The 13,181-nt window shown below is 41.2% G+C and overlaps 1 protein-coding gene and 1 long non-coding RNA gene across 2 annotated transcripts in view; one reads left to right on the plus strand and one right to left on the minus strand.

The window, feature by feature from the left end:
- The window catches only part of LOC137571534 (uncharacterized), a 32,760-nt gene extending 31,554 nt beyond the window's left edge, over positions 1-1,206 (minus strand). The window contains exon 1 of the long non-coding RNA XR_011031371.1: positions 1,128-1,206. This is a non-coding gene — a long non-coding RNA (uncharacterized lncRNA). The remainder of the gene's footprint in view (positions 1-1,127) is intronic.
- Positions 1-13,181, plus strand: part of SLC9A9 (solute carrier family 9 member A9) — a 954,803-nt gene that overhangs the window by 579,260 nt on the left and 362,362 nt on the right. The window contains exon 12 of the mRNA XM_068280765.1: positions 1,162-1,315. Coding sequence (XP_068136866.1) covers positions 1,162-1,315 — 154 coding nt within the window. The remainder of the gene's footprint in view (positions 1-1,161; positions 1,316-13,181) is intronic.

The raw sequence follows: 13,181 nt of genomic DNA on the forward strand, positions 1-13,181 counted from the left end.
TTTTTGAAAAAAAACCCTGTTTCTTTCATTCCCTTCCCTCCCTCACTCCCTCCTTGCAGCCAGCCAATTACGGCAATCGGCTGTCATAGGCTTCTGCCTATGAGAGCCGATCGCTCTCTTGTCCCCCAGGGGGACAGCCGTGTCACACGGCTGTCCCCAGTACAGCGCTGCTGCCGATCGCAGAGCTGTACGATCACGCCGTATAACAGTCTCCCGAGCCATCGGCGTGATGCGGTAGGCAAGAGGTTAAAAAGGTATAGCAGCTGCAGATTGGAACTGTAATATGTAATGGCATTAGGTCACAAAGGGAAAACATATCTCGCGAGTTATCTCAGCTTATCCTCTATTCACCTCTATAATAAGCTTTGTAAGCACACAGCAAACAAAAAAATAATGAATATAGGGAAAGAAAATGAATACTGATGTTAAGTTAATCAACTTATTTTGAGTGATGCTGGATATTCACTTTATATAAATAAGGTCAAAAATAAGTTAGTGAAGATAATTGATGAGATTTCTGAACTAACCCCAAAATGTGTTGTGCAGTGATTATGACATATGGCCTATAGATTTTTTAATATATATATTACAGTGGATTGCAAGCAACTCAAAGAACCAATTGAGCAGTGCAAGTCAGGGGATGAGTACAAGAAAAAGTCACTGAATGGTTAATCAGTGATTGATGAATGGACGGTTTAAGGCACTTGTAAATCTGTGAAAAACAGGTCTAGTAAAAGATCACACAAACACAAAATCTATGAGGGAGTTGAGCAACCAATCTATGACAACTCTGAAGGATTTTCACTAGTTTTTCACCAGCTTAAGTCTATGAAAGAGTTGCAAACAAAGCCAATGGTGACTAAAGCTCAGTTGACATCACAATGTAGTCACTGACATTTAATAAGCGCGCAATATGAAAATATCAAAACGTTTGCTAGGCACGTGCTTCTTTCAAGTCAGTCTATCACTGGAATGGGAAATTAGAAAACAGTCCCAGAGCTTGCATCTTTAAAGATAAACAGAGCAAGGATGAAAGCCTGAGAACTGGACCTTTGAAAAAATAAGCCAGACATGGCAGTCCTCCCATTTCTGTATGAATAAATTACTTTTCAATGCAAAATGCTTACTTGTAACTGCAGTTTTCATTTTTCTCATGAACAGGTTTACGAGGTGCAATAGCCTTTGCCTTGGCAATCCGAGACACAGATTCTCAGCCTAAGCAGATGATGTTTACTACCACATTGCTGGTCGTCTTCCTGACAGTGTGGGTGTTTGGAGGAGGTACTACACCGATGCTCACATGGCTCCAGATCAGGTCTGTAAACATATATACCAATATTTGGCCTTTGGGGTATGTTTACTTTTCTGCCTTGTTAATCTGAAGATCAGACCTTCTACCTATAATACAATTGTAAAGTGTACACAATTATACTAAACTAAGTGATGTATAGTAACTAGTAGTAAACAAAGAGATTACAGCTCTCAGCAAAATTATAGTTTTAAGCTGACCTCAGAATAAAGATCACTTTGACCATATTAATCAGCGACTGACAGTTTTATTGAGCGATTCTCCTTCAGCATATTAATCAGCGACTGGCGATTTTATTGAGTGATTCTCGTAAAGAACAGAAATCAACCACTGTAGTCTGTCTTACAATAATGGATAACAAAACTCCAGTTCACAGTTGTATTGCAATAGAACCAGTTCATTTCAGATCATTGAGAATTGTTTGTCAAGTAAACATACTGTATATATAACAATCTGAACTGTGAAATGGTTCTGTATTAGCCGCAAATGGCCTAGCACAGGGCTTCCCAACCCTGTCCTCAAGTACCACCAACAGTGCATATTTTGTGGAAATCCACAGAGCTAATCAACTCTGCTGAGACACTAATTATCCCACTTGTGAATGTTTTTTTTTTGCAAAACAAGTATTGTTGGTGGTCCTTGAGGACAGGGTTGGGAAGCCCTGATATGGCAAACAGGAGATGGACTAAGTGAGGACAACAATGAAAGCATCATAAATACCTGTATATACCCGCATATAAGCCGACCCGCATATAAGCCGACCCCCCCACTTTTACTTAAAAAAACTGTAAAAAATGATTGACCCCCATATAAGCCGGGGGTAGGAAATGCTGGCCGCTTTATTCCCCTAGTGTGTCCCAGTATCGCTAGTATAGTGCCCAGTATCGCTAGTATAGTGCCCAGTATCGCTAGTATAGTGCCCAGTATAGCTAGTATAGTGCCCAGTATAGCTAGTATAGTGCCCAGTATAGCTAGTATAGTGCCCCAGTATAGCTAGTATAGTGCCCAGTATAGCTAGTATAGTGCCCAGTATAGCTAGTATAGTGCCCCAGTATAGCTAGTATAGTGCCCCAGTATAGCTAGTATAGTGCCCCAGTATAGCTAGTATAGTGCCCCAGTATAGCTAGTTCCCCAGTATAGCCGAATTACCGAGCCGGACTGGGGGGGAATACAAGAAGCGGCGCCGGGCAAGGTAATTGCAGCAGTAGCGGTGGCCGTGCGGGGTGGTGGCTTTAGTTGATAGTGCGGGGGGCTCGGACCACCATCACCAGCACCAGACTCGCATACAAGCCGACCCCCCAACTTTTGACCCACTTTTTGGGGGTCAAAAATTCGGCTTGTATGCGAGTATATACGGTACTCCAAAACTTGCAGCTCTGAAGCAACATGCACCCCCTTGCACATCTTTGTAGGTGATTGGTTCTTTGGCAACCATACTGTATTGTTATGTCATATCCAGCTCAAAGAGAGCTGTACATGAGAAAAAAATGCAATCTGTTGCTCTAGATCAGATGCTTCTTCTGCATCAAAGGAAAATCTCCTTACTGCATGGCGATCTGAGCACAATGCAATTCATTAAGGCTGCAGTCAATTCTCTTCTTAGTATTTATTAGTGTAATAAATGTACTGCAGAAAAGAAGACTATAATTCCAATTTAAACTGGCAATGCATATTTTGATTAGAATCGAATTTAAAGAGGAACTCCAGTGAAAATAATGTAGTAAAAAAAAGTGCTTCATTTTTTACCATAATTATGTATAAATGATTTAGTCAGTGTTTGCTCATTGTAAAATCTTTCTTCTCCCCGATTTACATTCTGACATGTATTACATGGTGAAATTTTTACTGTGGGCAGGTTATGTAGCTGCTGCTAGCTGTTTTGGCTGTTAGAGACAGCTGTAAACAGCTAATTCCTGTCTGTGAACATTGTTACATTGTAACAAACTGCCAAAAGTACCGCGGTACTCAGAGCTTCTTGTGGGAGGGGTTTCAGCACAAAATCAGTCATACAGCGCCCCCTGATGGTCTGTTTGTGAAAAGCATTATATTTCTCATGTAAAATGGGGTATCACCTACTGATTGGGATAAAGTTAAATTCTAGGTTGGAGCTTCTCTTTAAGTGGTCTGGTGGGCAAAGAAAAATGTGCAAAATGATAGTTGTGTATTATTGCAGGTACCATAAGAGGCCATGACTTACATTGGTACTCACTTTTTATGCATGTATTTGATCGGTCTCTGTGTTCACAGAGACCGTGTTTATCATGTCCCCTTATTTACATCAAAAACGTAGCAATTTCCAGGTCTGTCAGTTAGTTGCAGAAATGTCAACCCACATCTATGTGGTTTGCCAATATGAGCATGACTAAGCTCCTATAAACAGGAAGGTCGTGTTTGCATAGGAAATAAAGGGTTTGTGAAGATCTTCAAATGGAAATGTACAGTATGTCATGAATTCCCATGTTATCTGTTGGAATGTAGCACTGCTGCACAATAAATTGTTTTACATCCCACAAGTTTGTTTTGACCTTCATTTATATATACCTAATTTTGCAGAACACTAAAAGGTCTGGCAATATCACAAAGGCACACAGCTATTATGTACCCATTATAAAACTGAAACACACTGAATTCAATTATTATGTGGCAAATCTTAGCATAGTATGTTTCAATCCTACAGAGTGCTAGCATGTGGCACTGCACCAGACTAACATTAGCAATTTTAAACTATACTGCGAAATGTACTTCCTCTTCAAAATCCTTTTTTTTCTGAGATTAAAGTTTCATCTACTAAATTCCTAAGCGAACATCTATTAAGGTAAGGAAACCGCTGGGTATAATTTATCCTTTGTCATTCCTGTGGAATTGATTTGTGCTCTGAAACGCTCTCACTATAAAGTGTTTTTACGTATTAATCAAAAGAACACAAATAATATTTCAAGTAATGGAAGATAAAGTGCTTAGTGCTGATCTCCCTAGAGAAACACGAGAATCCATAAGATGTGACAAAAATAGTTCACCAGTCCTACAGCCACTTAAAAGGGCGTTCATACATTGTTTGCATTATTACTGCACATGTTCTATCAGCTGGAAATTAAATGTACAACATGCCACCCAAATGGCCAGCTCCATATATACTCAAAATAAGGCAAGGCAAATCAGTATAAAATGTTGACTCTGGACTTTTGACCCTATTACGTTCAAATAAGGTGTAGACTTAAATATAGAAGTATGGGTCAACACAAGAATAGCCATGCCCCCTCTTCCCCAGTAACTATTGTTTCATCCCCGTATAAGTATAGTCCTGTGTATTCAAAACTAGTCCTATGTCCCCCAACAAGTTATCCCATGTCATCAAGGCACCAAAGTATTGCTTTTTCCATATTCCCCAACAAGTATCTGTTTCTCGTGCCCAAGCTACCCTACATCCTTCTAAGAAGTATGGCCCTTAAAATATTTCCATGCTTTCTCAAAAGTATTTTCCCCCTATTTCCCCATCTCCAGATTCTCCCTCTTCCAATGCAGAATGATGCACTGAAACATAATAGGGCTTGGTTCACAAATGACTGCCAGCATGTGTCCCCGTTGTTAAACACCGGGACCACCTTATAACACACTGAGATGAATGGGAGTGACAGGAAAATTATGCCATACACTTTTTCGCTTGGTAAGAGAGAAGTGTTTTTGACATCTGCAAAACAAGCTGCCGTGGGAACCAGACCTTAGAGTTAGTGCTACTTGTGTACCAGAACTCATGAAAAAGCAGATTAACAGTTTGATCAGGTGATAGATTTTAAGACTTTGATTTTCTGATCATGATCATTTGTTTAAGCCGGAGTTGATTACAGCAAATCAGAGCTGTAGTAATGGGTGACTTTTTACAGTTCCTTAATGTTGTTAATGCCTTTTTATCTCATATATTAAGATTTTTGCTAACTTCATCTTCTCTCATGTTTCAAAAAACATGAAGCACCTATGAGAACAGTTATGCCTAAATTAGCACATTAATTGGCATGTTGAGTCATTTCAGAATCAGAATAATTTTTCACCTAGCACGACTGGGTCATGCCCGGCACTGGATTTGGCATGTACAGGGCTTAAATATAGGAGAGGAGGCACAGAGAAAACAGAGACATAATTTTGCATATATGATGGTGGGATAGCATAGTTCACAAATACAGCAAATTAACACAGAGACAACATGAAAATTGTCCCGTTATGTACAGTATGCGGCAGTGCAAAAAACATGTTTTAATGGTTACAGCTTTTTAGAAGGAGATGTTCAAAGGGTGGGCGAGTGAAGAGAGTTCATAGAATTCAGACAGTTGACAGCTGTGGGGAAAAAACTGTTCCTGTGCCCTGAGGTCCTTGTGGATATAGACTAAAAACCTCCGGCCTGAGGGGAGCCGACTGAAGATGCGGAAACCTGGGTGTGTGGGATCATTGGCAATCCTCTCTGCTCTGGAGCAGAGTCTATAGTTGTAGAGGAGGTCCAGAGAGGGGAAGTGGCTTCCCGATGATACTCTCCACTGATCTGACAACCCTTTGTAGTTTCCATCTGTTGCTGGCGGAGGAGCCAGCATACCAGACCAGAATGGAAGAGCAGAGAAAATATTCAATTGTGGCAGAGTAGAAGCTCGCCAGAAGTTTCTGGTCCATGCCGAACTTCTTCAGTTGGCTGGGAAGAATAGCCTCTGCTGGGCTTTCCTCTGGGTGGTGGCTGTGTTGGCCTTCTGAGTCAGGTCTTTAAAAATAGTTGTACCCAGGAGGCGGGTACAGGGAACTCTTGCAACTTCATTGCCATCAATACAGATTGGAGGTGGGGGAATGTTTTCTAGCCCACGATCATCTGAACAGTTTTTGCGGTGTTGAGGACCAGCCCATATTCCTAAACCAGTGGCAAATACAGTGATGTGAAAAACTATTTGCCCCCTTCCTGATTTCCTATTCTTTTGCATGTTTGTCACACTTAAATGTTTCTGCTCATCAAAAACCGTTAACTATTAGTCAAAGATAACATAATTGAACACAACATGCAGTTTTAAATGATGGTTTTTATTATTTAGTGAGAAAAAAAACTCAAAACCTACATGGCCCTGTGTGAAAAAGAAATTGCCCCCTGAACCTAATAACTGGTTGGGCCACCCTTAGCAGAAATAATTGCAATCAAGCCTTTGCGATAACTTGCAACAAGTCTTTTACAGCGCTCTGGAGGAATTTTGGCCCACTCATCTTTGCAGAATTGTTGTAATTCAGCTTTATTTGAGGGTTTTCTAGCATGAACCACCTTTTTAAGGTCATGCCACAACATCTCAATAGGATTCAGGTCAGGACTTTGACTAGGCCACTCCAAAGTCTTCATTTTGTTTTTCTTCAGCCATTCAGAGGTGGATTTGCTGGTGTGTTTTGGGTCATTGCCCTGCTGCAGCACCCAAGATTGCTTCAGCTTGAGTTGACGAACAGATGGCCGGACATTCTCCTTCAGGATTTTTTGGTAGACAGTAGAATTCATGGTTCCATCTATCACAGCAAGCCTTCCAGGTCCTGAAGCAGCAAAACAACCCCTGACCATCACACTACCACCACCATATTTTACTGTTGGTATGATGTTCTTTTGCTGAAATGCTGTGTTACTTCTACGCCAGATGTAACGGGACACGCACCTTCCAAAAAGTTCAACTTTTGTCTCGTCGGCCCACAAGGTATTTTCCCAAAAGTCTTGGCAATCATTGAGATGTTTTTTAGCAAATTTGAGACAAGCCTTAATGTTCTTTTTGCTTAAAACTTGTTTGCGCCTTGGATATCTGCCATGCAGGCCGTTTTTGCCCAGTCTCTTTCTTATGGTGGAGTCGTGAACACTGACCTTAATTGAGGCAAGTGAGGCCTGCAGTTCTTTAGATGTTGTCCTGGGGTCTTTTGTGGCCTCTCGGATGAGTTTTCTCTGCGCTCTTGTGGTAATTCCGGCCGTCCACTCCTGGGAAGGTTCATCACTGTTCCATGTTTTTGCCATTTGTGGATAATGGCTCTCACTGTGGTTCACTGGAGTCCCAAAGCTTTAGAAATGGCTTTATAACCTTTACCAGACTGATAGATATCAATTACTTTTGTTCTCATTTGTTCCTGAATTTCTTTGGATCTTGGCATGATGTCTAGCTTTTGAGGTGCTTTTGGTCTACTTCTGTGTCAGATCGCTCCTATTTAAAGGGGAACTTCAGCCTAAACAAACATACTGTCATTAAGTTACATTAGTTATGTTAATTAGAATAGATAGGTAATATAATTTTTTACCCACCCTGTTTTAAAGAGTAACTGTCAGGCTGCAGAAGCTAATTTAAACCTCTATTCTCCTGTGTTAAACAGTTTAGAAGGAAGCCCAAAAGCCATTAGTGAAGATAAAAATCTCAGTTACCTTTGATGTGTGCTTATCAGAAAGGCTGTTAAAACCCAAGAGGACGCAAGCCGCATACTATACTGCAAAGCATTCTGGGGCCCTCCCCTCGGCTGCTAATGAGACGTTACAGCAGCTTGTAATCAGTCCAGCCACATGGCTCATTAATATTCACTGCACACTGTGTTGTTCAAGTACAAGCTTTTCTGTGATCAGGAAGCAGGCAGGACATGACGACACATTTGACAGAAAAACATGGAGCCTGCCATGAGCTGTCAGGAGCATCTATCTCTGCATATACTATATACAAATTCTGTGAAATCCAAACGTGGACAGTGAAATGCATATGTAATGTAAGTACAGCCAATCTTTAGCTACTGATATATGTGTTTATTTTCTCTGAGACCTTATACCTAACAGCTCCTCTTTAAAAGAACAGGCAAATGTTTGTGATTCATGGGGGCTGCCATCTTTGTCATGGGGGCAGCCATCTTTTTGGTTGAAAGGAGGTGACAAGGAGCAGGAGACACAGTTCCAACTGTCCTGTGTCCTGATAACCCCTCCCAGCTGCACACGCTAGGCTTCAAATATCAAATTCAAAATGTAAAAAAAAAAATTTGCACCAAAACACCAGAACGAGAGCAACAACATCAGCAATCCCATCATGCTTTGCACAGCATCAGGGGAAAAATGCCCGGGCAGTTTTCTTCTGTGCAGCTAAAAATGAGGCTTGGATAAGAGAAACAAAGTTCTGATGCTGTGAAACTGTTAAAGAAACACTAGGCCTTTTCAGTGCTGCTGAGTCGATTTTTAGTCCGGAGGTTCACTTTAAGTGATTTCTTGATTGAAACAGGTGTGGCAGTAATCAGGCCTGGGGATGACTACAGAAATTGAACTCCGGTGTGATAAACCACAGTTAAGTTATTTTTTAACAAGGGTGGCAATCACTTTTTCACACAGGGCCATGTAGATTTTGAGTTTTTTTTCTCACTGAATAATAAAAACCGTCATTTAAAACTGCATTTTGTGTTCAATTATGTTATCTTTGACTAATAGTTAACGTTTTTTGATGAGCAGAAACATTTAAGTGTGACAAACATGCAAAAGAATAAGAAATCAGGAAGGGGGCAAATAGTTTTTCACATCACTGTACTATCAACCTGGTGGTGGTATGCCTGCTACTCATTTTTTTATGACAAGGCCGACTATTGTGGTGTCAGCGAATTTGATTACTTTGAGAGCATTTGCCGTGGATCTGCAGTTGTTTGTATATAGGTAGAATAGGAATGGTGACAGGACGCAGCCTTGAGGGGCCCCTGTGTTTATGGTCCTTGGCTGTGGGAGGATAGTTCCTAGCTTAACTACCTGGGATATGTTTGTGATGAAGTCTGTGATCCTCAGTCGTAGGGTAGGGTGGACTTCAAGTGAAGCAAGATTCTCCTGAAGTATTCGGGGGCTGATGGTGTTCTTGTACAGTTTTGCATTGTGTTCTGATACTCCATGAGCTAATATATATGTATAAATCATATGTAAAGGACACTTGTTACTTTATTCTTAATTTGCTGAGACACATTTGTGTCTATTTTTAGGATGCAAATAAACATCAAGCTTTAATGTTCTGAATAATTTTTTGGCTGTCTAATTTGTCCTTTCACTCTAAGGTCCCACACATCGATACTTTTGAACCTTACAATATGTATTGGGTATGTCGGGGATTTACGTATAACGTTTTTATTCGTTGAATGTTTCTTGTACATTATGTACCCATTTCCAAGGTTTGTCGAATTTACACCTTATGTCCGTTTTAGTTAAGTGACCTTGCTTTGCCCCTTTCCCTAATATATTGCTAATGAAGCTGCTGGTAATACATTTTGAACACACCTGATGTGACTTGGAAAAGTAATTGATTGCGCCAGTAATGACATAGATGGGCCGTTTTGAATCACACCATAACTTAATGCATAATTCCAAGAAACTTAAAGGGAACCTAAACTGAGAAAGATATGGCTTTTTCCTTTTCAAATAATACCAGTTGCCTGACGCTCCTGCTGATCCTGTGCCTCTAATACTTTTAGCCACAGCCCCTCAACAAGCATGCATGTCAGGCTGTTTTAGCTGCATGCTTGTTTCAGGTCTGTAATTCAGCCACTACTGCAGCAGGACTGCCAGGCAAAATGTATTTTTTAAAAGGAAACATCCATATCCCTCTCAGTTTAGGTTCCCTTTAAGGAAGGGTTCACACTTGGTTCATGGAAAATGACTGGTTTTCCACGGAGGTTTCTTCTTTTTAAATGCAGCTAAATGTAGGCCTTAGGAATTGCTTACGGCATGCAATATATTGATACATGCAGAAAGTTTATAACCCACATGCGGGAACTGCACTAAGTATGAACCTTCCCATTGATTAATATTGGCCTTCATATCTGATGCAATCTCCTCAAGTATGACTCTGCTTAACAGTACCAGAATCTTAAAGAGGACCTCTATCCTAAAAGGAAAAATCTTGCAGTGTTGTGGTAATGAAAAGTTACATTTACATCCAGAGATTCGTTCCACAAAGCCGCCCCGAAGTCTCCGCATCACTCCACTTCCCCCACTTGGCCCCACCTCCCCTCTCTTCTCCGAGAAAAAACGCCAAGCTGTTTACTGCATTAAATTGCCGGGCGTTTTTTTCTCAGAGGAGAGAGAGGAGGCAGGGCCAAGCGGAGAAGTGTAGTGATGCGGGGACTTCCGGACGGCTTTGACGCACAAGACTCCGGAGGTAAATATATATTTTGATTACCGCAGCGCTGCAAGATTTTTACTTTTAGGTTGGAGGTCCTCTTTAAGTAACAGATGTGCTCTACAGTGATAACACTAATAACACACATTATACCAGCAACATATGCAAGTTGTGTACTAAACTTTAAGTCCATTGGAGTTGATTCACGAAAGAACTTAAGTAACATGTATGTGGTGCATATACAGTATATAGCCCATTACGCAGTTTGCGTAAGTTGCTACGTAAATTGTGTAAATGCCGGTAATCTTAACATGTGCTATCTCCACATGTTAGAGTGAATGTTAAAGAGGATCTCCATCCAAAAATTAAAAACTCTTTAGCGCTGCTGCAAAGAAAAGTTATATTTACCTGTGGAGTCTCGTCCCACAAAGCTATCTCGAAGACCCCGCATCGCTCCACTTCTGGCGCCTGCCCAGCCTACCCTCTCTCCTCGGAGAAAAAACGCTAAGAAAATACAACTTTTCTTTACAGCGGCGCTGAAGAGTTTTTAATTTTTGGATGGAGATCCACTTTAAGATAGGAAAAAAAAATAAAAGCAGATACTCACCTATGAAGAGGGAAGGTACTGGGTCCTATAGAGCCGTCCTGCTCCTTTCCTGGCCCCCTCCTTCCAGTGCTGTCACCATGTAAGCCGGTTGAAAACTGCTCTCTGCCACTGCGGGAGTCTCCGGGAGCCTGAGTGCTTCCGAAGACGGGTGGCTCCATACTGCGCATGTGTGAGCTCGCTCTCTCATGCGCTCACATATGCACAGTATAGAGCCGCTCATCTTCGCTAGCACTCAGGCTCCCGAAGACTTCCAAAGCCTCCCGTGGCAGGGGATTCAAGCTGGTGTGACATCTCTGGAACACAGGGACCGTGAGCAGAACAGGAAGGCTCTATTGGACCCACAGTCCTCCCTCTCCATAGGCGAGTATGGGTTTTTTGGGTTTTTTTTATCTTAACATTAGCTTTAGGATTAACGTTCATTAGTGAAACAACCTCATTGTCTGTGAAAAGTTAAGTGCATCAGGGTCAATGTTTCTACTATCATTTCTGTCCGATAGGGGTTTGCTGCTGTCTTTTTTTCTTCTTTTGTCTGCATAGCTGCTGCCAGCTTCGAATTTCAGTAGTTCCGTTAATAATGTAGTAAAATCCTGTACATTCACTCTCTGTCTGCACAGTGATGTTAAACTGCCCTGTTTTATCAGTCTTTTTTCATCAGCACCTTGTTTACAGTTTTGTCTCAAGGGAGTTCCTGTGAACACAAAAGGGTTTATATCATCATTAGCTATTCACTGCAGCATTGGACTATCCAGACTTAACAATGGTGAGGTGAGGTAAACATCTGTCAATTCAGTTTTATTTCAAAAGGTTTCTTCTAGTGAAAAATGGGCTTTAAAAAGGAATATACTTCATCAGTCAGGCATTTTATGTTGTTTCTTTGTATTTAATCAACTTTGCCAAGCTCTGTTTTTACATTGACATAGATGTCATATTTCTATGTGTACACAGAGCTGACCATACCCATCTCCTGAGTATTACTGCTCACAGATTAGCCTTGTTTGGCCATCACTGCAGTAAAAGAAAATGATTTCTTATTGCAGGCAGAACACACTAATAGGGAAAGGGGTAATGCTTAACTACATATTGAGCAGGGAGACTCTGCCAAACTAGTTGCTGTGCTGGCCACAAAGAGGTTATCTGTCTGATCAGTGAGTGGAGATTGACTGGGTTAAGTGATCTATCCCAGCCAGGGCAACATCTGCAAGGTGTTTGTATGTTTTCCCCGTGTCTGCGTGGCCTTCCTCCAGGAACTCTGGTTTCCTCACTCTGGTTACCTCCCAAAAACATACCGTACATATAAGTTAATGGGCCTCCCCCTAAATTGGCCCTACACTATGATACATACACTACATGATACATGCATAGACGTGACTATGGTAGCGATTTGATTGTGAGCCTTTCTGAGGGACAGTTACGTGATAAGACAAAATACTCTGTACAGCGTGGCGTAATATGTCGGCGCTATTTAAATACTTAATAATAATGATATTCTGTACTGATGAAGGAACTTCCACTACTGTGGGAGAAAGAAGCTACTGGATTCAGCCTGCCAGAAACCACACAGGTATTTTTTTCTTTTTTCTTTTTTTTAAATGGAGATGGGCTATGTACAATACTTTGTGCATTGCTTATTAATGCAAATGTATCACAACATGCCATAAAAAGATGAAAGACAGAACTAGGCCTTTTATCTGTTCCCATTCAAGTACACTAATGGCATTAGTCAGTCTGATCCTCTAACATGTTTACATATAACTTGAATACTGGCTGTAGCCTATAACCATTAAATACAGAGATGAATGCAATAGGAATGTTTGTTTGGGAAAACAGTAATTACCCCCCCCACACACACACACAGACACACACACAGACACACACACAGACACACACACACACACACACACACACACATCATCCGAGCTTGTAAGGGATCTGTATACCAAGTTTCGTTCAAATCGGTCAAGCCGTTTGAGTGATCGCGACACACACACACACGTTGTACTACAAGCAATGATAGTGCCTAAAAGGAAATCTGAACTGAGAAAAAAATGTTTGGGGCACATGCGCGGCGCCAGCGTGACCAGATGCGGGCCTGATTAGGGTGAAAACAGTAATTTTAAGACATATAGTCTAGCGACTTGAGATGATCAGTGCATCTGAG

Source organism: Hyperolius riggenbachi, chromosome 4 (genome assembly GCF_040937935.1).
Source record: "Hyperolius riggenbachi isolate aHypRig1 chromosome 4, aHypRig1.pri, whole genome shotgun sequence".
Lineage (NCBI taxonomy): Eukaryota > Metazoa > Chordata > Amphibia > Anura > Hyperoliidae > Hyperolius > Hyperolius riggenbachi.